This window comes from Cydia fagiglandana, chromosome 24 (genome assembly GCF_963556715.1).
Source record: "Cydia fagiglandana chromosome 24, ilCydFagi1.1, whole genome shotgun sequence".
NCBI classification, from domain to species: Eukaryota; Metazoa; Arthropoda; class Insecta; order Lepidoptera; family Tortricidae; genus Cydia; species Cydia fagiglandana.
The window spans coordinates 10,396,938-10,423,285 of NC_085955.1; the positions used below are offsets into that span (position 1 = coordinate 10,396,938).

The 26,348-nt window shown below is 38.2% G+C and overlaps 2 protein-coding genes across 2 annotated transcripts in view; both read left to right on the plus strand.

The window, feature by feature from the left end:
* Positions 1 to 26,348, plus strand: part of LOC134676359 (uncharacterized) — a 43,358-nt gene that overhangs the window by 8,437 nt on the left and 8,573 nt on the right. The window contains exons 3-8 of the mRNA XM_063534717.1: positions 14,817 to 14,831; positions 19,813 to 19,966; positions 21,230 to 21,423; positions 22,836 to 23,030; positions 23,735 to 23,887; positions 25,163 to 25,382. Of these exons, the coding sequence (XP_063390787.1) occupies positions 14,817 to 14,831; positions 19,813 to 19,966; positions 21,230 to 21,423; positions 22,836 to 23,030; positions 23,735 to 23,887; positions 25,163 to 25,382 (931 nt within the window). The remainder of the gene's footprint in view (positions 1 to 14,816; positions 14,832 to 19,812; positions 19,967 to 21,229; positions 21,424 to 22,835; positions 23,031 to 23,734; positions 23,888 to 25,162; positions 25,383 to 26,348) is intronic.
* Positions 371 to 26,348, plus strand: part of LOC134676373 (uncharacterized) — a 250,632-nt gene continuing 224,654 nt past the window's right edge. The window contains exon 1 of the mRNA XM_063534731.1: positions 371 to 405. The gene's annotated coding sequence lies outside the window, so the exon portion shown is untranslated. The remainder of the gene's footprint in view (positions 406 to 26,348) is intronic.

Below are 26,348 nucleotides of genomic sequence, written 5' to 3' on the forward strand. Positions count from 1 at the left end.
CATAATAATATCTAAGGACGGACGTTACGGGCACTAAAAATGGTACTAGTTCAGCGGTGTTACTCACGAATTCCAGCGAATCGTGCAATCTAACGCGACCAATAGCGCGCGTAATGCGGTCTCGTCAACCAATCACGCGCGTGATGCGAACTCATCAACCAATCGCGTTGTAGCGGTGTCACACCGCTGTACTGGCCCCTGTCATGCCTCATTATTATTGCCCGTAAAGCCAGTCCCTAAATATCTATGTCAATGATAAAAAGCGGCCAAGTGCGAGTCGGACTCGCCCGTGAAGGGTTCCGAAGCAGCAAGTAACAATAAAACTGCGGTTTACGATTTATGACGTATTAAAAAAAACTACTTATTAGATCTCGTTCAAACCAATTTTCGGTGGAAGTTTGCATAGTATATTTTTTTTAGTTTTATCATTCTCTTATTTTAGAAGTTACAGGGGGGGGGGGACACACATTTTACCACTTTGGAAGTGTCTCTCGCGCAAACTATTCAGTTTAAAAAAAAGAGAAGAGTCGTGGAAACTATGGGGCCCAATACATTCCACGACTCTTCTCTTTTCGCACAGACTCTACGAGTAGGTAGTGTCATTAGATTATCTTTCATTGACATAGAGTCATAGATATCTAGGGACTGGCCCTACGGACAATAATAATGAGGCATGACAGGGGCCAGTACAGCGGTGTGACACCGCTACTTCGCGATTGGTTGATGAGTTCGCATCACGCGCGCGATTGGTTGATGAGTTCGCATCACGCGCGCGATTGGTTGATGAGTTCGCATCACGCGCGCGATTGGTTGATGACTTCGCATCACGCGCGATATTGGTTGATGAGTTCGCATCACGCGCGCTATTGGTCGCAACTAGTTGCGTTAGACTGCACGATTGACTGGATTTTATTTTTTTTTTTAATTTATTGAACAATAAGCTAAATAACGTACATTATTATTACAAGACCCATCGTGGGCAAAACCTTGAGGAGGTTTGTATGCCGATGGGGAGTTCGAGAAAATAACATGACAATATACATATCTATCTTATACTAATTAAAATTCTTAATATATGTAACTAAAGTCGTTAGATTGTAACAAGTGCGTCTTAATTACTTTTTTTCTATTTTTCCCGTTTACATATTTTAATCTAGTATCTTCTGGCAAATCATTTAATATTTTAGGCAATATATATGTATACAGTCTAGTGCCATAAATGTTCTTATATTTGGGTAAACAATATTTGTTTTGGCTCTGTAAACTTCTTAGTTTTGTACATCTTATATATTCTTTTAGTTTAGTAACATGGTGATATTCTTCAGTTAGTATGGCTAGTTTACATTTATTTTGAACTGGGAGTATATTACAGTATTTTACAGTATTTGTGAATCACACCGTTAAATTCGTGAGTCACACCGCTAAACTAGTACCATTTTTAGTGCCCGTAAGGTATATAGATATTTTTTTTTATTGAGAAAACCTAACAGTTATACAAACATATCAACAATACAATACAAGATGTACTGCAACAAAAGATACAATATACGATATATATACGTTAATGTTATCTTATGTAAAATGGGTGTGCCGCAAATGCTGCGTATATATTAGCGAATTTCTGTGTTCGCGGTACGCCCTCTGTACTGAGTGGCTACCGCGAAAACCGAAATCCGCAAATTGCGGGGATCTTTCTCCTTCACTCCAGTGAAGGCGTAATTAGAGTGACAGAGAAAAATTCCCGCAATTTGCGAACTTCGATTTTCGCGGTGTACCCCTAGTGTAAATTTCATTCGATGGCGTGACGTAACGATGGATTTTGAGTTTCCAAAACGTCCCGCTTGGCGCGCTGTTCAAAATCGCATATAAAAATAGACATAACGCAAACGCTCGTCACGCTATCGAATGTTCACAACTTTACACTATGGGTTCTGATCTTTATCTTTAGTATGCTTTTTGCTCGAATTACTTTGATTTTGGTGTGGTGTTTCCTTAAGAGCCAACAGGAGTGGTCATTTCTCCATACAAACGTACTCGACTGTTTCCTCCGTGGGTTTTGATGCTAGAGCAATGATTTTTTCAACACAGATTAATATTGTCAATATCTGTGTCGGACCGTTTTGCTTTTTTTGATATTTTTGTTTTTTAAGGCGCTAGAGCTCTTCAAAAATGGCCAAAATGGCCTAATTGACTATGCCGCAATGAGAGGCGTAGTTTTCAAAACTGATATCAATTAGCCAAACAAGCAAAACGGTCCGACACAGATAATTTCATAATCATTTAGATTTCCAAATTTGGTTACGATTGGTTAAGTTTTGGAGGAGGAAACAGTCGAGTACGAAACCTCGATTTTTGAGATTTTAACGCAGAAGTTTTCGCCTTGTCCTTATCGCACTAGTTTTAGGAGCCGCTTCCGTTAGTGAGACGGGTATAATTAGCTAAAATATTCAAAACTCAGCTCCTGTTTCGTCTTAACTAATTTATGTTACTATTAGATATTTTTATACGGATGAAGTTGTCTGTGACACAGCCTACACGAGACCAAAGTTATTTTTACATTGGGTCTTGCTAGTCCTGCTACTCTCGATATATATGTAGTATTTTTCAAAATAAAAAAAATGCCAGGAACTAAAAATCAGCACTCGCAGAAAAAACTAACTTTGCTCTCTTGTTGCACAAACTACATGCACAATTTTCGCTACTGGTTGTGGGTGGCACTTTTGTTTTTAATACTTTTGTAGTAGTGGCAATAAATCTAAATCTTTTTCTACTGTCCAATATTTCAGCTCTGTTCTCATCTGTTCACATCTAAAGTTCAAGAAGAAAAACGCGTGTGACAGACAAACGTACATACACCAAACTGACGTTCTTAAATAACTTTTAAATTTCTACGAACCTCCCATTTATTTATTTATGTTTATTTATTTATTTATGTTTGAAAATCAAACATATAAAAAAAATGCTCTATTCTCGCTCTGAAATACTCTGAATTAATAATACCACATGCAAAATATAATTTTAACTATAAAATCTCCCGTGAGACTCGAACATATTACCTATATCTTAAATGGGTCACTCACGTATTCTTAAGTCTAAAATAAAAAATAAATAAATAAAATAAATATTATAGGACATTCTTACACAGATTGACTAAGTCCCACAGTAAGCTCAAGAAGGCTTGTGTTGTGGGTACTCAGACAACGATATATATAATATACAAATACTTAAATACATAGAAAACACCCATGACTCAGGAGCAAATATCTGTATCATCATACAAATAAATGCCCTGGGATTCGAACCCAGGACCATCGAAAATGGAAGGATGGATGGAATGGAATGGATGGAAAATGGATCGAAACATGCCGAGCGTCCATTCGACTTAGATATACGCGAGTAAGTAAGTATAAGTAAATACACTTTTCTCAAAAATGGACGGCAAACTCGACTTTGCCGTCTAAAAAATAGGTCGCGAAGCGCGTAGTTTATGGTCAGTCAAAAATTAAAAAGTTAAAAACATTGCAGTCTCGATTTTGGGACTGCAATGTTGCATACAAATTCCATTATTTGTCGAGTTCCAAACTTATTAAAAGTTGAAATGGTCATATCAAATGAAGGCACAGGCCCATTAAACAGCCAAACAGATGATTAGTACCGCGACTATTTAGGTGTCTCAAATAGGTTGGCGCATTTTCGGCAGAAAAATACACTTCTATTTTTTTATTCAAAAAATAAAAAGGCGGCAAGGGTTTTTTTCTGTGAAAATATATACGTAAGAACGTTGCTTTTGTAAAATATTTCTATAATATTTATATGTCTTGCACCATTTTTGAGAAAAGCACTATATATGACTCGGCTGGAAGGCTACTTGCTGGCTTCGGATTCAATTAAACGGACTCCCAAGGTCGTCCGTTTAAAACGAATCCTCAGCCTGCAAGTAGCTACTTCCGAGCCTCGACAATAATGTACTATTATTGCACCACAAAGAAAAATACAATAACAGATTTACAATGTAAAACAGTGATATACAGTGGTGTGTGTTGTGTAGTGTGTGAGTGACCCGTTTAAAATAATTTAAATAAAATAATATTTTATTTTGTATTAAGGAGGTACATCAAATTTCGCTACTTCTATTTAACACTAGCTTTTGTAGTTTTGTGTGTGTTTTAGCATGATTTTTGTGTTCCTTCCGTAGTGTAGCTGTAGAACTAAATGCTACTGTAACCACTCTCCGTACCGCTCCTAAGCTTGTTCTATCACGGGACCACCCGAGCGCTGTTAAAGAACCAAAAGATATGAAAAGCAGGTAATAGTTAATATTATTGTTAATATGTGAGGTATATTGATTTTATTTGTGTACTTATTGCATGTAAGGGCCCCCCCACATCTGGCGTCTTTCGAGCGTCGGCGTCTACAATTCTATGGCCGACGTCGACGCAACGTCGACGCAGCGTCGACGCAACTGCGCAGCGACGTCATTTTCCATAGCGCTGGACCGACGCCGACAGACGCCGACGCTCGAAAGACGCCAGATGTGGGGGGGCCCTAAAATTACAATAGTTATTTACGATACAAGTGCGGAAAACAGGAAATTCGAAACGAGTGGCGATAAATTAAAACACGACCGAAGGGAGTGTTTTAAATCGAAACCAGTTGCGAATTACCTATTCGCACGTGTATCGTACGTTTTACAGTACATATGGCCCTTTAACCCTTTATAAGGCATAAGGGCGTCAGGAATTATGCAAATACCCTATCACTTTAAGTTAAAGTTCAAAATTATTGACATTGCACGAAAAGTGCTATTTTACGCACTAGTGCGGGGAAATAGGACCATATGTACTGTAAAGAAATTTATTACCTATTTAATACAATATGATCATAAAACTACTAACTAATCTAGCTTACCGACAGTGTTGCCAACTCGGATTTTGAAAAAATGCTAGACTAACTAATGTCTAGATTATGCCAAAATGATGCCAAAGATTTTTGAAACACCTATGCTAAAAAAATGCTAAAATATCACTTGAAATTAGACACTTAAAACACATCCTTTTTTTCAAATTTACCGCCTTTTTCTACTGACAAGATCTGCTTGACCAACTTGATATAGTCCGTTGACGTCCATCCGTCAACAAAGTCAAAATTCATATGTAAATAAGAACCACATAAGGCGATGGCGCATATTTTTGCTGCCAAGTTGGTGCGAACTTGGCTTAGACTAAATTATGCTAAAAAATATGCCAGATGCTAAATGGAAAATTTTGGTGCCAAAGCAAGTGAAAATATGCCAGATCTGGCATCATTTATGCCAAGTTGGCAACACTGCTTACTGACTAACTTATACTAAACTTATTATAATTTTGGTGTAATCATTATATTAAGTATAATATTTAGTGTTCACGTACACAAATTCATATTGTAGTATCATATTAGTAAAATAGCCTTTAAAAATCCCGTAGGGGTCGGATCAAAAACTAAGTAATTGGTCCGACTCACGCTTGACTACATATTTCTAATAGGTTTTCCTGTCATCTATAGGTAAAGACCTATTTTATGTATTTTTTTCAAAATTTTAAACCCAGTAGTAGTTTCGGAGATAAAGGGGGGGGGGGGATGGTCATTTCCCAAGTAACACACAAGCAGGATAATAGAGTAAAATTATCATCTTATTCAAATTAAGATTGCATAAATTTTGTGTATATGCGGTGGAAATTACTAAATTCGGAATAAGAAAATATGTGGGCCTAGTGGGGCCTTTATACCAATAAATGCTGAATAAATTTTGCATAGTATCGGTTTTGCATATTAAAGCTGAATAATACTTATTTCTTACACAGTTACTCAGACATTATTCAGCTTAAAGCATTTGTGGTTACTAAAAGCTGCATAATAGCAGCATTAGCAGCAATTAGCTGTATATATTCTGTGTTGTATGATTTTAAGCAGACAATATTAAGAAAAATGTGATAGTGGCTACTAAATGCTGAAAAGAAGCCTCGGTGAAGACTTTCAACTGTATAAAAGCGGTTGCAGAATCTGTTTTAACGCTAGTTTTTGAATAAAGGTGGACGCTATTACTGGAAGCTGTAATAAAATCCACATATTATTTGTTATTCAGTAGCTGCATATATGGGTTAATTATGGCTTTTATTGACATAACGTCTGAATAATAAATACTAAAACAACACTTATACTTAAGTTATAGCGATTTTAGTACACATATACTATATTTTCTTGCTAAAAGCTGCAAAATGAACGCAATGAGAAGCGCTATTCAAACTACTGCTTAGTATCAACAAGTGCGCAGTGGAGAGGGTTCCGTAGCTTTATACACGGTCAACAGTGCTACTTGAGTCTGATTGCTTTGAGCTTGAGCGTGTTTTTATTTTATTTTGAACGCATCAAGAATAAATACGCACATTCTTTAATCCAACCATTATTTAAAAAATCGAGGTTTAGTTTTCTTAACAATTCTCTTCGATTGGTTATTTTACACAAGATGCATTGTCCTTTTAATTAGAGATGCACCGGATATCCGGTTACTATCCGGCCTATCCGGCCACTATTTTACTATCCGGCCGGATACCGGATAGTAACATTGCATGATTTCGGAGTAAACAAATTGGATTTAAGAAACAGACACGGTCATAATCGTACTTGTTTATTATTTTAAAACAATTTAATCATTCCACTGACTTGCACGCGCACTCATTTCGAACCTAGAAATGAGTCCGCGCGAACGTTTACTAGCAAACAGGTCAAACCTGCAGAATGCGCACCTGAAAAACCGAAATGTAGGTATAGTTCCGCCGGCCGAATATCCGGCGGCCGGATACCGGATATTCGGCCAGTGTCCAGGCCGGATATCCGGTAACCGGCCAAACAACTATCCGTTGCATCTCTACTTTTAATGACGTAAAACAATTGCTAGTTACCATCGTAAACACTGTTAACTGACCATTTTCATACCTTACTGCAACGAGATAAAGTTTACCAATGGCCATTTAAGGTTGTTGTTAGTTGGCAAACAATGTGTCAAATGCTAGTTATTCATATTGTTGCATTAAAAAGTTGTAGACTGGACTGGGTATGAGAAAAATAAAATAATCACCCTCATAGCGAAATCGATTCTCCTGTCGATTTTGAACAGACTGTTTTTAGTTTTCAAGTGGGTCTATTCATACCCATCCCACACTGTACTCGTACTCATACCTAAACAATACTGCCCATATCAAACTATACTTAATTGTACTCATAGGTACCCGTGATACCCGCTACTAATATGAATGAATGAATGATATACCCTCACCTTCGCACCTATACCATATTCATATTCATACCATACTCGTAACCATACCATACTCATACTATATACATCTTCGTACTCACGTCGTACATCTTTGCGTTACCTTTACCTACTACATATTTGTCGGAACTGATAACGGAAAAAATAACTGTGTAAACTGCCGTGCCCCCAGATTTATCATATAACTTATATATTATATCGCGTTTATAATATTAGTGGGAAGTAGGATTAAATATTGCCCGTGTTACATACCTATAATGTTTTATCATCAAAGTAGTGAGGATCTATGTGGTTTTTACTATTTGTGTATAGAACCCTAATAGGCTTTAAGATTGAGAAAACAATTACTATTATACTGATGTTATTCAAAACTTGTTGTGTTAAGACCATTATTATCTAACATGTTGCTTAGTAACGCGAATAATGTTAATGCTTATTCAGAAATTAGCACAATAATAGCTGTGGCAGCAGCTTATATTCAGCACAGTCGGACGCCATTACGGTTGCTCACTTTCTAACCTCTACAATTATATAGGAATTGAAAATGAACTGAAAAACCCATTTTATTCATTTATATAACTAGTTTTATCGTAGCATAACTTGTTAAAGTACATTTTCTATCACTAAAACACCGCAGAAAAATTACAAATTTAAATGTGGAGTAGTAAATTTTCTATATTTACTTTTGAAACGGTGCATTATTTACGCGGCGCTTTAAAATTTTAAATAAAATGCATATATATATTAACAGTAAAGTCGCATGCGCAATGAAATTGAAGTTATGTAAACATCAAATAAATATATGGGTGATGTCCTCCTTATTTTGTAAGTTTTCACTGCAGAAACTACACTTTGACACGAGTTCACAAATTAAAATGGAAGACAAATCATTGATTTAACACAAATATCTGAATATATTTTCTGTAAAAATGCACTTTGGAACCAAAAGCTTCATAACGTGTGAATAACTAATTCATTGTGTACAAAGCTGGATAACTTTGGTTTAAAAGCGGTATATAAGCTTTTGACAGCCTCTATACAAGTGTTATTCAGCGATTCAATGTGTGGGCACACACTTATATAGCTATTACATTACTGTTATTCAGAAATAAGCGGCGTGGGCACTGCCCACTTTGCGCCCAAACCTTCTGTATAACGTCTGTATTAGCGCTTATTCAGCTGTTATACAGCTACCTTATTCAGCATTAAGTACGGCATTCTATTATTCAAACAATATTCAGCTACGTTGTGTTACTTGGGTTTTTGCCTATTTTCTTGAATTACTTCTAAACTGTTTATTCTAAAAATAAGTTTGAGATTCTCACATTGAGCTCTTTCATTTGATATGTAACACAATATAGTTTGAAAAACTTTATTTTTTGATTTTCTCATTTACCCCCCAAAAGCGGCCCCCATGTTTAATTCATTTGTTTACGTTACATGTCCGTCTTTGGGTCACAAACTTACATATGTGTACCAAATTTCAACTTATTTGGTCCAGTAGTTTCGGAGAAAATAGGCTGTGACAGACGGACAGACAGACAGACAGTCGCACGAGTGATCCTATAAGGGTTCCGTTTTTTTTCCTTTTGAGGTACGGAACCCTAAAAAAAATAGGCAAGTTAAAAACCTATGTCATGAATGCGAGTTCACAGTGTCGAGACAATCCGCCTCTATACATTATATTCTCTTTGACATTGTCGAAATGACGTGGCCTTATCAGCGTGTCATCTTATTTCACGGCTCACGGATAATACGATACGGTACGCTGTTTCACCGACTAGTTTACCATATTGCGAATACAGTCAGCCGCAGAAGTTGCTAAGCGGGCCAGGTGTTCAAAATGATCTTGACGCGACTTTATTGTTAAGAGAATAAGAGCGTGTCAAGGTCATTTTGAACACCTCGCCCGCTTAGCAACTTTTGCTGCTGACTGTACATAAGGTTCATTTAGCTTCGATAATGATGATGATGGCTGAATCTTTGTGGTAGGGTATACTATACTGGTGACTTTTGACTGTTTATTTAGCCGACTATACTTACTGCAAAACGTAATTCAAGACCAAAAAAAGTAAGACAATGTTGCCACTGCAATAATTTGTTTGTAAAATTATAAATTCCTTTTGATAAATAATCACGCTAAGATAATTTATTCATTAGTAATTTTACTCCTACTATTTAAAAAAGTACTTTTATTTACTTATTTGTACATAAATACAAGACGCGCTAGTAAAAAAGTGGCAACATTTCTTACTTTTTTTGGTTTTGAATTACGTTTTGCAGTTTAGGAGAAAAGGTTATTTCAATAAATTGTGTATTCATATTATTTCATATTCATATTCATTTATATTCATATTGCGTCTTCTAATGCGTCTAAGTATAGTAAATACTTTTAAAAAAAATCCGGGCAAGTGCGAGTCGGACTCGCGCACGAAGGGTTCCGTACCATAATGTAAAAAAAAACGGTAAAAATGCAAAAAGAAAACGGTCACCCATCCAAGTACTGACCACGCCCGACGTTGCTTAACTTTGGTCAAAAATCACGTTTGCTGTATGGGAGCCCCACTTAAATCTTTATTTTATTCTGTTTTTAGTATTTGTTGTTATAGCGGCAACAGAAATACATCATCTGTGAAAATTTCAACTGTCTAGCTATCACGGTTCGTGAGATACAGCCTGGTGACAGACAGACGGACGGACGGACAGCGAGGTCTTAGTAATAGGGTCCCGTTTTACCCTTTGGTTATGGAACCCTAAAAAATGTAGTTTAAAGCATTTCTATTGTATGAGTAACTTGAAAAAGTAAGTATATTTAATTACACAAACGGGTCTACCGCGATATAATTTCATTGTTGTGTCTTTCCGTGATCACAGCTGTGCAACTTGGCTAAAACGTCGGAATTTAAGGTAAAAACAATGAAGTTTATCGCGGTAGACCTGTGGTAGACCCGTTTGTGTATTTAATATGTGTACAAAACTCGAGAGTTTAAAGTGTGATAAGTAAGTAGTTTGACAGAGTAGTTAGTCGTATTTTCCCTTAATTTTCGTAATAATTATTTAAAGTACTGCATATAATTATTTAATTTACCTATTGTAACGAACATATGTGACGTCCCACGGGTAAAGGTACCTTATGGCGGCCGGCGCTTACGTCGCATAGCGCGCCGCAATAATATTGGAGCGGCATTAATAATAGCGTAAGCGCCAACCGCCATAAGGTACCTTTACCCGTGGGACGTCACATATTAAGTATAGTAATTACCTAGTGAATAGTGTTATTCGTTCCATTATTATCTAGATTTCTAGGTATTTGATATTTACATTGATAACAGCATGCTCGCTAGCACGGCAAATATTTTGCATGTTTAAATAATGAAAATTCCATTCAAATTGAATAAAACTTAAAACACCATTTTTTAGTACAGATATGTACTTGCAATAATATGTAAGTACAGTCAAATGCAAAAATATGGGTACACACATCATATTCAAAAATATGTCCCATAGCTCTTATGTCAGGGAATTAAGAACTATGGGACATATTTTTTAGTAAATTATTTTTTTTTTCCTCGCGTTATCCCGGCATTTTGCCACGGCTCATGGGAGCCTAGGGTCCGCTTGACAACTGATCCCATGATTTGACGTAAGCACTAGTTTTTACGAAAGCGACTGCCATCTGGATGCTGATAAGCAATAATGTGTTTTTTGAGTTGACATCTTATTGAAAAATTAATGTGGGATGACACATAATTGCTTATCAGCATTACTGACCTTCCAACCCAGAGGAGAAACTAGGCCTTATTGGGATTAGTCCGGTTTCCTCACGATGTTTTCCTTCATCGTAAAGCGACTGGCAAATATCGAATGATATTTCGTATTCGTACCTACATAAGTTCGGAAAACTCGTTGGTACGAGCCGGGATTTGAACCGGCGACCTCCGCATTGAAAGCCGCACGCTCTTACCACTAGGCCACCAGCGCCTTACTTTGAGTAAGTTATGTGCATGTGAGTTCACAAATTAAAATGGAAGACAAATCATTGATTTAACACAAATATCTGAATATATTTTCTGTAAAAATGCACTTTGGAACCAAAAGCTTCATAACGTGTGAATAACTAATTCATTGTGTACAAAGCTGGATAACTTTGGTTTAAAAGCGGTATATAAGCTTTTGACAGCCTCTATACAAGTGTTATTCAGCGATTCAATGTGTGGGCACACACTTATATAGCTATTACATTACTGTTATTCAGAAATAAGCGGCGTGGGCACTGCCCACTTTGCGCCCAAACCTTCTGTATAACGTCTGTATTAGCGCTTATTCAGCTGTTATACAGCTACCTTATTCAGCATTAAGTACGGCATTCTATTATTCAAACAATATTCAGCTACGTTGTGTTACTTGGGTTTTTGCCTATTTTCTTGAATTACTTCTAAACTGTTTATTCTAAAAATAAGTTTGAGATTCTCACATTGAGCTCTTTCATTTGATATGTAACACAATATAGTTTGAAAAACTTTATTTTTTGATTTTCTCATTTACCCCCCAAAAGCGGCCCCCATGTTTAATTCATTTGTTTACGTTACATGTCCGTCTTTGGGTCACAAACTTACATATGTGTACCAAATTTCAACTTATTTGGTCCAGTAGTTTCGGAGAAAATAGGCTGTGACAGACGGACAGACAGACAGACAGACAGTCGCACGAGTGATCCTATAAGGGTTCCGTTTTTTTTCCTTTTGAGGTACGGAACCCTAAAAAAAATAGGCAAGTTAAAAACCTATGTCATGAATGCGAGTTCACAGTGTCGAGACAATCCGCCTCTATACATTATATTCTCTTTGACATTGTCGAAATGACGTGGCCTTATCAGCGTGTCATCTTATTTCACGGCTCACGGATAATACGATACGGTACGCTGTTTCACCGACTAGTTTACCATATTGCGAATACAGTCAGCCGCAGAAGTTGCTAAGCGGGCCAGGTGTTCAAAATGATCTTGACGCGACTTTATTGTTAAGAGAATAAGAGCGTGTCAAGGTCATTTTGAACACCTCGCCCGCTTAGCAACTTTTGCTGCTGACTGTACATAAGGTTCATTTAGCTTCGATAATGATGATGATGGCTGAATCTTTGTGGTAGGGTATACTATACTGGTGACTTTTGACTGTTTATTTAGCCGACTATACTTACTGCAAAACGTAATTCAAGACCAAAAAAAGTAAGACAATGTTGCCACTGCAATAATTTGTTTGTAAAATTATAAATTCCTTTTGATAAATAATCACGCTAAGATAATTTATTCATTAGTAATTTTACTCCTACTATTTAAAAAAGTACTTTTATTTACTTATTTGTACATAAATACAAGACGCGCTAGTAAAAAAGTGGCAACATTTCTTACTTTTTTTGGTTTTGAATTACGTTTTGCAGTTTAGGAGAAAAGGTTATTTCAATAAATTGTGTATTCATATTATTTCATATTCATATTCATTTATATTCATATTGCGTCTTCTAATGCGTCTAAGTATAGTAAATACTTTTAAAAAAAATCCGGGCAAGTGCGAGTCGGACTCGCGCACGAAGGGTTCCGTACCATAATGTAAAAAAAAACGGTAAAAATGCAAAAAGAAAACGGTCACCCATCCAAGTACTGACCACGCCCGACGTTGCTTAACTTTGGTCAAAAATCACGTTTGCTGTATGGGAGCCCCACTTAAATCTTTATTTTATTCTGTTTTTAGTATTTGTTGTTATAGCGGCAACAGAAATACATCATCTGTGAAAATTTCAACTGTCTAGCTATCACGGTTCGTGAGATACAGCCTGGTGACAGACAGACGGACGGACGGACAGCGAGGTCTTAGTAATAGGGTCCCGTTTTACCCTTTGGTTATGGAACCCTAAAAAATGTAGTTTAAAGCATTTCTATTGTATGAGTAACTTGAAAAAGTAAGTATATTTAATTACACAAACGGGTCTACCGCGATATAATTTCATTGTTGTGTCTTTCCGTGATCACAGCTGTGCAACTTGGCTAAAACGTCGGAATTTAAGGTAAAAACAATGAAGTTTATCGCGGTAGACCTGTGGTAGACCCGTTTGTGTATTTAATATGTGTACAAAACTCGAGAGTTTAAAGTGTGATAAGTAAGTAGTTTGACAGAGTAGTTAGTCGTATTTTCCCTTAATTTTCGTAATAATTATTTAAAGTACTGCATATAATTATTTAATTTACCTATTGTAACGAACATATGTGACGTCCCACGGGTAAAGGTACCTTATGGCGGCCGGCGCTTACGTCGCATAGCGCGCCGCAATAATATTGGAGCGGCATTAATAATAGCGTAAGCGCCAACCGCCATAAGGTACCTTTACCCGTGGGACGTCACATATTAAGTATAGTAATTACCTAGTGAATAGTGTTATTCGTTCCATTATTATCTAGATTTCTAGGTATTTGATATTTACATTGATAACAGCATGCTCGCTAGCACGGCAAATATTTTGCATGTTTAAATAATGAAAATTCCATTCAAATTGAATAAAACTTAAAACACCATTTTTTAGTACAGATATGTACTTGCAATAATATGTAAGTACAGTCAAATGCAAAAATATGGGTACACACATCATATTCAAAAATATGTCCCATAGCTCTTATGTCAGGGAATTAAGAACTATGGGACATATTTTTTAGTAAATTATTTTTTTTTTCCTCGCGTTATCCCGGCATTTTGCCACGGCTCATGGGAGCCTAGGGTCCGCTTGACAACTGATCCCATGATTTGACGTAAGCACTAGTTTTTACGAAAGCGACTGCCATCTGGATGCTGATAAGCAATAATGTGTTTTTTGAGTTGACATCTTATTGAAAAATTAATGTGGGATGACACATAATTGCTTATCAGCATTACTGACCTTCCAACCCAGAGGAGAAACTAGGCCTTATTGGGATTAGTCCGGTTTCCTCACGATGTTTTCCTTCATCGTAAAGCGACTGGCAAATATCGAATGATATTTCGTATTCGTACCTACATAAGTTCGGAAAACTCGTTGGTACGAGCCGGGATTTGAACCGGCGACCTCCGCATTGAAAGCCGCACGCTCTTACCACTAGGCCACCAGCGCCTTACTTTGAGTAAGTTATGTGCACCCATATTTTTACACTTGAGTATACTGTCACCTGCAATATTGTTACACAACGGACGCCGCAAAAATATCTGACATGGTTTTATTTGTAGAGCCATAAGAGCGGGTCACATATTATTGCGGCCTTCGAAGAGTAATATGGGGCATTATCTATGAAAAGGGACCTTATTGTCTATGGCGCTTACGCCGCACAGCGTCGCGCGGCATTGCGGCATTGTATTTTATATCGGAGCATCGTTAATGATGGCGTAAGCGCCATCGACAATAAGGTCCCTTTTCATAGATAACGTCACAATTTGTTGTGTTTTGTGGTTTTGAAGTAATTAATATTTTGTTTTTATTTCGTTTACAGAGCCGCCATAATAGAGTAAGTATTATTTTATTTTTTAGATGCTTACCGCTTTGGGGCTGTCCATAAATTACGTCATCGATTTTTGGCGATTTTGACCCCCCCCCCCCTAAAATCATCCAAAAATCAATGAATTCGAATGACCCCGTTTCCACCTACGTCATGCTACCATCAGCCGATGTGCAGACCCCCCCCCCCTAATTTGAAATGACGTAATTTATGAATAGCCCGTTTTCTTGAACTATAACTTCTAACCATAGAGTAATATAAGTAAAGGAAGAGTGGTAACTCCATACATCAGTTTTCATACCAAAACGCGAGTTATATCGTAGTCGACATCTAACTTTGAGTTTTGTTCTAATTTTAAAACTATGTTGGATTCTTAGAACATTTAGTAACTGAAGACGTCTTGTCTGTCATTTGGGGTCATCAATTAATTACGTCACACGTTTAGGGGGAGGGAGGGGGTCAAGAAAATGTGACATATTGTGACATGGGGGAGGGGGGAGACACAAACTTTGTGACGTCACTTTAACTTCATCAGTAACCGAAAATTTATTTAAATTATTTTATTCACTATACATTTAAATAACAAGTTTTTAAAACGACAATCGTTTTTATTCGTTTAATTTTCTTTCCTAAGCAGTTTTGGATTATAAAATTACTAATATTTTTATCGTCAAAAATATTTTGATAAAATATTAATAATACTTAGGTACTTACTTAATTCGATTTGGCGATTTCGTAGAAAAAATTTGACGTCACACTAGGGGGGGAGGGGTTTGCCAAATGTGACCAAGTGTGACAAGGAGGGGGGGAGGGGTCAAAAAACCTAGAAATTGGTGTGACGTAATTAATGGATGACCCCTAACTGAAGACGTCTTGTCTGTCATTTTCTGTACAAAACAGTCGGCCGATTTTTGCGGGGGAGGGGCACGTCAAATGTATGGCTATTTCTACATGATTTGTACGTAACGTACAAATAGTCATGTCAGATAAACGTTAGTCCATACAAAAGTTTGCACAAATGTGTTTTCGGCAGCGGGGTAAGCTCTTATTAAAGGCGACTCCAGTTATTAAATGCTCTAAGACCTTCTAAGTACCTTCTTCTTTTTTGCTTTTTCGATTTAAAATACGTGAGTGACCCGGTCTTAATATATTTAATGTAAATGCTCTAAGTTTGGATTTTAATGAAACATTGCACATACAATGATATGAGGTATATTTAGTCCTGTAATTAGGTTATATATGTAGCTCCAGCTTGTAAAAAAAAAGAAATATAAAAAAAAAAATCGAAATCCGTTTTTTTTTACTATGATATCTTTATCTACATAAACTAATTACAGGCATAGATATAGCTTATCCTATTGTAAGTACAAAGTTTCAGAGCAATCTAGCTAGTCAGTAGTCAGTCAGTACCTATTAGCTATTAGTCATTTTAAAATGAGAGCGTAATTATTTGTATATAATATTTATTTATGCGTCAATTTCATCAATAGGGTATTCTTATTGAATTACACAAACGGGTCTACCGCGATATAATTTCATTGTTTTTACCTTTAATTCCGACGTTTCAGCTGAGTTGCACCAGCTGTGGTCACGGAAAGACTGACGTCCCAACAAATGTCAACGGAGATATTAATAAAACAACACTAAACTACCCGAAATCTATATATATAAATGCAAGTGTCCTGACTGACTGACTGACTGATTCATCAACGCAGAGCCGAAACTACAAAAGCCAGAAAGTTGAAATTTGCACACCAGATTGCATTTATAAAGTGTACAAGAGATAAGAAGCGATTTTGAGAAATTCAACCCCTAAGGGGGTTAAAAAGGGGATGAAAGTTTCTATGGGGTGAAAGTTTTCTTTTAAGCTAGGAATTTGAAACTTCGTAAAAAGATATATTATTAAAATACAAGAAAACTAATTTCAGCGTTTTTGAAAATTCATCCCCTAAGGTGAAGAAAAAGGGGTTGAAAGTTTGTATGGATATCAAAAAAAATTTCGAGTGGTGGACTTGAATCTTTGTATTTAGGAATATTATTAGAAGACATGAAAAGTAATTTCAGCGTTTTGTAAAATTCATCCCCTAACAGGGTTAAAAAGGGGATGAAAGTATGAATCCATTACAAATGCTTTGAAACTTCTTAGAAAGGCATAATAGCCGATTACAAAAAAAAGTGATTGCAACGCTTTTGGAAATTCAACCCCTAAGGGGGTTAAAAAGGGGATGAAAGTTCGTCTTCGGGTGCAAATTTTATTTTAAGCTAGGAACTTGAAACTTTGTAAAAAAGTATCAAATTCAAATACAAGAAAACTAATTTCAGCGTTTTAGAAAATTCATCCCCCAAGGTGGTGAAAAAGGGGTTGAAAGTTTGTATGGAAATCAAAATTTTTTTCGAGCGCGGGACTTGAATCTTTTTATTTGGGGATATTATTAGAAAACAGGAAAAACAATTTCAGCGTTTTGTAAAATTCATCCCCTAACAGAGTTAAAAAGGGGATGAAAGTTTGTATGGGGTTAAAGTTTTCTTTTAAGCTAGGAATATGAAACTTCGTTAAAAGATATATTATTAAAATACAAGAAAACTGATTTCAGCGTTTTTGAAAATTCATCCCCTAAGGTGGTGAAAAAGGGGTTGAAAGTTTGTATGTATATCAAACATTTTTTCGAGTGTGGGACTTGAATCTTTGTATTTAGAAATACTATTAGAAGACAGGAAAAGTAATTTCAGCGTTTTGTAAAATTTATCCCCTAACAGGGTTAAAATGGGGTTGAAAGTTTGAATCCATTACAAATGGTTTTGAAACTTCTTAGAAAGGCATAATAGCCGATTACAAAAAAAAGTAATTGCAACGTTTTTGGAATTTCAACCCCTAAGGGGGTTAAAAAGGGGATGAAAGTTCGTCTGCGGGTGTACATTTTATTTGAAGCATGGAACTTGAAACTTTGTAAAAACGTTTTAAATTAAAATACAAGAAAACTCATTTCAGCGTTTTTGAAAATTCATCCCCTAAGGTGGTGAAAAAGTGGTTGAAAGTTTGTATGGATATCAAACATTTTTTCGAGCGCGGGATTTGAATCTTTGTATTTGAGGATATTATTAGAAGACAATAAAAGTGATTTCAGCAATTTGTAAAATTCATCCCCTAACAGGGTTAAAATGGGGTTCAAAGTTTGAATCCATTACAAATGCTATGAAACTACTTAGAAAGACATAATAGCCGATTACAAACAAAAGTAATTGCAACGTTTTTGGAAATTCAACCCCTAAGGGGGTTAAAAAGGGGATGAAAGTTCGTCTTGGGGTGTAAATTAAATTTTAAGCTAGGAACTTGAACTTTTTGCAAAAAAAAGGTATTAAATTAAAAAACATGAAAACTAATTCAAGCATTTTTGAAAATCATCCCCTAAGGTGGTGAGAAAGGGGTTGAAAGTTTGTATGGAGATCAGATAATTTGTGAGTGCGGAACTTGAATCTTTGTATAAGGGCATTATGGCTGCCCTGCTAAGCCAATTAGCGGTATCTCAAATAAAATTTTAATGCAAACATATACCTTACATTCTTTATCTGAAAATTCAATTTTCAACGTCATTTGTTTTTGAGATGCCGCTATTCGGCTTAGGATGAGAATACAAGAAAAGTAATTTCAGCAACCAACATCAAAATCCACTTGACTTAAAACTTCATACAACTTGCTAAAAAAGAAAAGTAGGTACCTACTTAATTTCAACATTGCTTGGATATGAAAATTATAGGTACTAAAGATGTAAAATGTTGAAGATAAAATTCCACGCGGACGAAGTCGCGGGCAACAGCTAGTTAGTTTATAAAAATGTTCGGGGTAGACAAAGAAATTGCAGCTACCCATTAAAGTTTAATGTTTATTGTCCACGGCACGACACGCAACACTCACAGGTAAAAACAAAAAAAATAAAGGTAAAAACAATGAAATTATATCGCGGTAGACCCGTTTGTGTAATTGAATATGTGTACAAAACGCGAGAGTTTAAAGTGTTATAATAGGGTATTCTACTGTATTTATTTAATATAAATTATTTTACACCATGCATGAAATAGAGCACCAGATAATTATTTGAAAAACACAGATAGGAGTTATTTTTAAACACAAGTTCTGTTTAATACATCGGAGAGAAATATAAAAAGTATGTGAGTTGACCGTGACGTCACGATGTAATGTTTCATATGAATTCCATATTAGCAAATCGTTTTGACAGTTCTATAAAAGTAACTGATTTGACTAGTAGGAAAATACCCTATTTCGTCGAAAAAGCAGCGTTTGCTTTTAGGCAATCAAAAGCAAATGGTTATTTTTCCTACGATTGAAAATCAAAGAAATATACGCGCGTGGACAGGCGTGGCTCACTCCGCGATTTCGTCGCTTTGTAGGTAGCTAGGTAGGTAGTACATCCGTTCCACACCAATTTTGGTGGCTAGCCATAAGCCGCGCGTGGCGCTGTCGCCACCTAGCGAACATATCTGTCCTGATCGTAACAGACGCGTTTTGTTAGAGAGTGAGTCTTCTGTACCTAGTGCTATTATTTATGTGGCGTGGACGGAATAGTAGAACTCGCTGACCTTCCAACCCAGAGGGGAAACTAACCCTTATTAGTCCGGTTTCCTCACGATGTTTTCCTTCACCGAAACGCAACTGGTAAATCTCAAATGATATTTCGTACATAAGTTCCGAAAAACTCATTGTTACGAGCCGGGGTTAGAACCCGCGGCCTCCGGATTGAAAGTCGCACGCTCTTACCGCTAGCTAGGCCACCAGCGCTTCCACTGAAGGGGCCCACTGATTAACAGTCCACCGGACGGTATCGGCCTGACAGTTGTTCGGAACTGTCAAAATTTTGTTCTAACTGACAGGCCGATACCGTCCGGCCAACTGTTAATCAATGGGCCCCTTAATCAACCATTGCGTAGACCGGAAACGCATGTACTTATTATGTATTCTTTTATATATTTTCAGATATATAGAGAACAAGTTACAAGAGGCATTGAAACTGGACAAGGGCATGGGCTGCGAGATACCGAAGCTGGACCCTTTTTCCAAGGAGGTCACACAGTTCGACAAGGAATTGCCGAAGATCAAGTGTAGAGGGCAGGACTGGGTCAAATGCTATGTAAGTTGATTCATTTTTAGTGTTCCGTACAAAACTTTGTTTACGGAACACTTATGGGATCACTTCGGTCTTGCAAATCAGTTAAATACGTTTTTAGTTGATGAGATGCAGCTTGGTGACAGACAGACGGACAGCGGACCCTATTTCTAAGACTCTGTCCGTCTGTCTGTCACCGGGCTGTATCTCATGAACCGTGATAGCTATTAGGCAGTTCCGTCTGTCCGTCCGTCCGTCTGTCTCCATGCTGAATCACATGAACCGTGGTAGCTAGGTAGTTGAAACTTATTACTAAGACTCAGCTGTCCGTCTGTCCGTCCGTCTTTCTGTCACCAGGCTGTATCTCATGAACCGCGATAGCTATTAGGCAGTTCCGTCTGTCCGTCTGTCCGTCCGTCCGTCTGTCACCATGCTGAATCACATGAACCGTGATAGCTAGGCAGTTGAAGCTTATTACTAAGACTCCGCTGTCCGTCTGTCCGTCCGTCTTTTTGTCACCAGGCTGTATCTCACGAACCGTGATAGCTAGACAGTTGAAATTTTCACAGATGATGTATTTCTGTTGCCGCTATAACAACAAATACTAAAAACAGAATAAAATAAAGATTTAAGTAGGGCTGCCATACAACAAACGTGTCTTTTCTTTCCGTTTTTGCGTAATGGTACGGCACCCTTCGTGCGCGAGTCCGACTCTCATTTGTTTCATTATTAGGGTTCCGTACTCAAAGGGTAAAAACGGGACCCGCTATAACAACAAATACTAAAAAGTACTGAACCCGGTGGGCGAGTCGTCGGAAACCGTGCCTCAAAAGTAAAAAACGGAACCCTTATAGGATCGAGTGATGCGTCTGTCTGTCCGTCTGTCACAGCCCATTTACAACAAACAGTGCAAAAGTACTAAATAAATAAATATTATAGGACATGATTACACAAATTGACTAAGCCCCACGCTAAGCTCAAGAAGGCTTGTGTTGTGGGTACTCAGACAACGATATATATAATATATAAATACTTAAATACATAGAAAACAACCATGACTCAGGAACAAATATCTGTATCATCATACAAATAAATGCCCTTACCAGGATTCGAACCCGGGACCATCGGCTTCATAGGCAGGGTCACTACCCACTAGGCCAGACCGGTCGTCAAAAGTACCTACTGGACTGGTAATCCTTCGCTTTGTTTAGGATTAAATGTACGCCCTCGCCGTAAAAATCTCATTTTACTCACTTGTGACACAATCCACATTTTTATTTGTTTCAGCACTCAAAATGCCGAGTGGTAGACGCTGTAAAATACCACCATAGAGACATAAAGTGTACATTCAGGGACATCTTGTACCATACTGATGTGAAATATACCATCGGCCCCCCTACTCAAGTGGGGGGAGATGGGGTGTACGAGTTGAAGGAGAGTGACCATGTTAAAGTCTCTTGTGTTGGCAGGAGAAGAGATGAGTGAGTTTTTTTTTCCATAGTCGGAACCACAGACAAAACATCCTCTAGACTGAGCATAGTCGCGCTACCCCCTCTGCCACGGTAATTTTACTCCATGTTCGAGTCGAAAGTGTCTTTGTGTGGCGTCCGTGTCTTTGAACGGACCAATCACGGCACGGGACTTCGCTCACCTCGTCCCGCGCACCCCCGCATTTTTGGCATCATCGGTTGCATGAGATAATTGCTCTAAACTCAGTCTAGAGGATTCCTAGTCTATGGTCGGAACACTACTACACTCCAAAGCCCATATTTTATTCCACCCCCCCCCCCCCTTTACACTCTCTTTAGGGATGATTCCCGACATAAAAACTATCCTATATGACCTTCCGGTATATCCTATATAACGAATGGGACGACCCAAGACGATACCGTCCTTCCCCGTGACTCAAACTATCTCTATACCAAATTTCAACTGTATCGGTTCAGCGGTTTAAGCGTAAAGAGGTAACAGACAGACAGACACACTTTCGCCTTCATAATATTATATATTAGTATGGATGTAATCCATGTCCTTCTCCGGGTCCGTGACTCAAACCATCCATCCAATTCCATGCCAAGTTTTTTTTTAGGGTTCCGTACCCAAAGGGTAAAACGGGACCCTATTACTAAGACTTCGCTGTCCGTCCGTCCGTCCGTCTGTCACCAGGCTGTATCTCACGAACCGTGATAGCTAGACAGTTGAAATTTTCACAGATGATGTATTTCTGTTGCCGCTATAACAACAAATACTAAAAACAGAATAAAATAAAGATTTAAATGGGGCTCCCATACAACAAACGTGATTTATGACCAAAGTTAAGCAACGTCGGGAGTGGTCAGTACTTGGATGGGTGACCGTTTTTTTTTTGCTTTTTTTTTGTTTTTTTTTGCATAATGGTACGGAACCCTTCGTGCGCGTCCGACTCGCACTTGCCCGGTTTTTTTGTTGTAATTGCCGACCAGATAACGCATCTATCTCAAGGTGCTCTTTAAACGTTTCCTTTTTATTTAATTAAGAAGAAGAAGAAGAAGAAGAGCTTTCAGCTGAGTTGCACCAGCTGTGGTCACGGAAAGACAGGACAGGACGGAGGGTCTTTCCGTGAAATTATATCGCGGTAGACCCGTTTGTGTAATTAAATATGTGTTCAAAACGCGAGAATTTAAAGTTATACCAGGCGTGGCTCACCCCGCGGTTTCGTCGCTTTACTACAGGTAGCTAAAAGTACATCTGTTCTTCCCCAATTTTGGGGTTTGCCATAAGCCGCGCGTGGCGCTGTCGCCACCTAGCGGCCATATCTGTGCTGATCGTAACAGACGCGTTTTGTTAGGGAGTGAGTCTTCTGTACCTAGTACTATTATTTATTCTGTGGTTATACGTTTCTTTTGTTTTTCAGTGACAAGGAAGCGAGTTGGTCTGGCAACACTCTTGGCTTCCGCCCCGTCCCGCCGCCCCCCTCCCCCCCTGGGCGAGAGGATACCTTCAACGTGGTCATATTCGGCTTCGACACGACGGCCAGGAATGGCTTCATCAGACGGATGAAGAAGAGTTGGCAGTTGTTGAAGGATCTGGGATATACTGTTATGGAGGGGTGAGTAAAATAACATTTTCACCACACCAGCTCGGGAAGGATTACTTTGCACTTCAAAAACTGATAGCAAAGTTGCATTTTATTCACATGTGAGGCAAAGTAATCGAATGCAAATTTTTAGTTGTTTTCTTACGTTTGCTGGTATCCAAAGGTTATCTCGAAGAGATCGCTCATTCGCGATAAGACTGAATGTTGCTTACTTCTATAGTTCGTTTTTTTAGCATTAGAAAAAATCTAATACGATCATTTATATTCTTCTGCTTTCACAAGTAATACTTTCTGATTTTTTAAAAGCGTTTTTCATTTAAAAGACATATCAAGATCGCTTTCTAATGCTAAAAAAAACGAACTAATTAGCCATGAGCCGCGCGTGGCGCTTTCGCCACCTAGCGGCCATATCTGTCCTGATCGTAACGCTCAGGATTCTACTTTAGAATACTCACTACGTTCGGGATTCTATTGTAGAATCCATCGCTTCATTCAGGATTCAATGTACGCCCTTGACGGAAATATACCATTTTGATCTCTTGTACAGTCAGCAGCAGAAGTTGCTAAGCGGGCGAGGTATTTAAAATGATCTTGACGCGACTTTATTGTTAAGAGAATAAGTGCGTGTCAAGGTAATTTTGAACACCTCGCCCGCTTAGCAACTTCTGCTGCTGACTGTAACACAAACAACTATAGTCTGTGGCGTGACATTATAGATACAACATCTTGGGAGACGGGACGCCGGCGGCCCTGTTCCCGATCCTCACGGGCAAGAACGAGCTAGAGCTACCCGACGTTAGAAAGAGCAAGCGCAACAACGGCAGCCTGGACTCCTTCCCTTTCATATTCTACAAGTTGAAGCAGGACGGGTGAGTGCATGGTCGAAGCTTGACAAAAATTGGTAACCGGCTTCGAAACGGGACAAAAACCGGGCAAGTGCGAGCTAGACTCGCGCACGAAGGGTTCCGTACCATAATGCAAAATAAGGCAAAAAAAAAACGGTCACCCATCCAATTACTGACCCCGCCCGACGTTGCTGAACTTCGGTCAAAAATCACGTTTGTTGTATGGGAGCCCCACTTAAATCTTTATTTTATTCTGTTTTTAGTATTTGTTGTTATAGCGGCAACAGAGATACATCGTCTGTGAAAATTTCAACTGCCTAGTTATCACGGTTCGTGAGATACAGCCTGGTGACAGACAGACGGACGGACGGACGGACGGACGGACGGACAGCGAAGTCTTAGTAATAGGGTCCCGTTTTACCCTTTGGGTACGGAACCCTAAAAATGGACATTTATGCCCTTGTTGTACACTCTGCTTTTTACTTCGATTGCGAGGAAAATAAAACACATTTTCACGGCAATTTCCACCACGAAATTGTCGTAAAGCGAAAGAACATAATACATAACCAATTCCCGCCAACTAACTTTTTAATTTTTTTTTTTCATTTTTAACATGTGATCAGAGTTTCAGACGCTTGTTTTTCTGCCAAGTCAAACATTTCGGAGCATTTTTGAACGATAATCGACTCCTATTTTATGTGATTTACTAAATTTAATGACAGAAAATACGGATTTCTAATAAATTGTACCAAAAATAAAATAATATAACAAGTTTTGTCAACCTAATTTTATTGCTCAGTAAAATTGTGCGATATGTTTTAACTGTTTGGCTGTTGAGACCGATTACCTTAGTCTTAGAAGAAAATTTTACTTTTATGCTCTAGAGCATAAAATGCGATTTTATGTCGTCTACGTGCACTTTATGAGCATGAGAAGTGAAAAATCGGGCAAGTACGAGTCGGACTCGCGCACGAAGGGTTCCGTACCATAATGCAAAAAAAAAACAAAAAAAAACGGTCACCCATCCAAGTACTGACCACTCCCGACGTTGCTTAACTTTGGTCAAAAATCACGTTTGTTGTATGGGAGCCCCACTTAAATCTTTATTTTATTCTGTTTTTAGTATTTGTTATTATAGCGGCAACAGAAATACATCATCTGTGAAAATTTCAACTGTCTAGCTATCACGGTTCGTGAGATACAGCCTGGTGACAGACGGACGGACGGACAGCGAAGTCTTAGTAATAGGGTCCCGTTTTACCCTTTGGGTACGGAACCCTAAAAATGTATTTGTTACAGGTATAGAACAGCCTACTTCGAGGATATGCCTAACATCGGCACCTTCCAATACCGCTTCAACGGCTTCCACCACCAGCCGGCCGACCACTACCTGCGAGCCTTCTACCTGGAGGACTTCACTACCCGCCCCTCCCCCGCACGCTGGTGGAGGGGGAAGAAGTCCTACTACTGCCTGGGAGACACGCCGCAGTTCAAGGTCATGATGAATATCACTGAACAGGTACTATACCAAACCGCTACTTACAAAATAAATGCCATAAATTGCTTCGAGCCAGTGGGAAGACTTCGCAAATAGTTTTAAGTCATAATGTACTGTTTGTCAGAAATTTCGTTAGTCATAATTGGTTTTTCTCAGAAACGCGTAACTTTTCAGGATTGCCATAAAACAAACCTAACCTAACCTATCTATAGAATAACCTTACGAAAGTCCTGAAAAGTTAACGGTTTCAGTATTATGACTAACGATAATATGACAAACAACACATTATGACTTAAAACTTTATGGGAAACAAAGGGACCCGTGGGGGGACACTCCTGAATTCGGTCGAACTCGGCTCCGTTCGGCTCAGCATTGCTCCGAGCAATTATTAGGCTTGAGACAACTTGACGTCCCTTTGCGTGCACAACCACAGATAAGACAATCACTTGAATTTTGAGAACCCTAAATAGCCGAAAGGGATAGTGTCATATGTTAGAAAGGGACAGCATGATTCCACCCTGAACCACTGTCAAACTTCGGTTTTGTAGGAAGTTTCCTTTCTGTACGGTAGTACTATTAATTATTCTGTGCTATGGATGGGGTCTTGGTGGCTCAGATGGCAGAGCGCTGGAGTATCGATCCAGAGGTCGTGAGTTCAAGTCTCACCCAATATTTTTTCCACTTTTAAATTTATTCACATTGAATACAAGCAGGGGTGCGAAACTCATGATTTCGGCCAAACTCGGCTCCGCTCGGCTCAGCTTTGCTCCGAGCAATTATTAGGGTTGGCACCACTTGACTTCCTTGTGCGTGCACGACCACAGATAAGATAATGGCATGAATTTTGACAACCCTAAATAGCCTAAAGGGATAGTGTGGTATAGGGATATTAGAACAGCATGATTCTGTTCTGTAGGAAATTTCCTTTCTGTGCGGTATTACTATTATCAAAGACATATATAACTTCGTATAAGATGAATAAAGTCT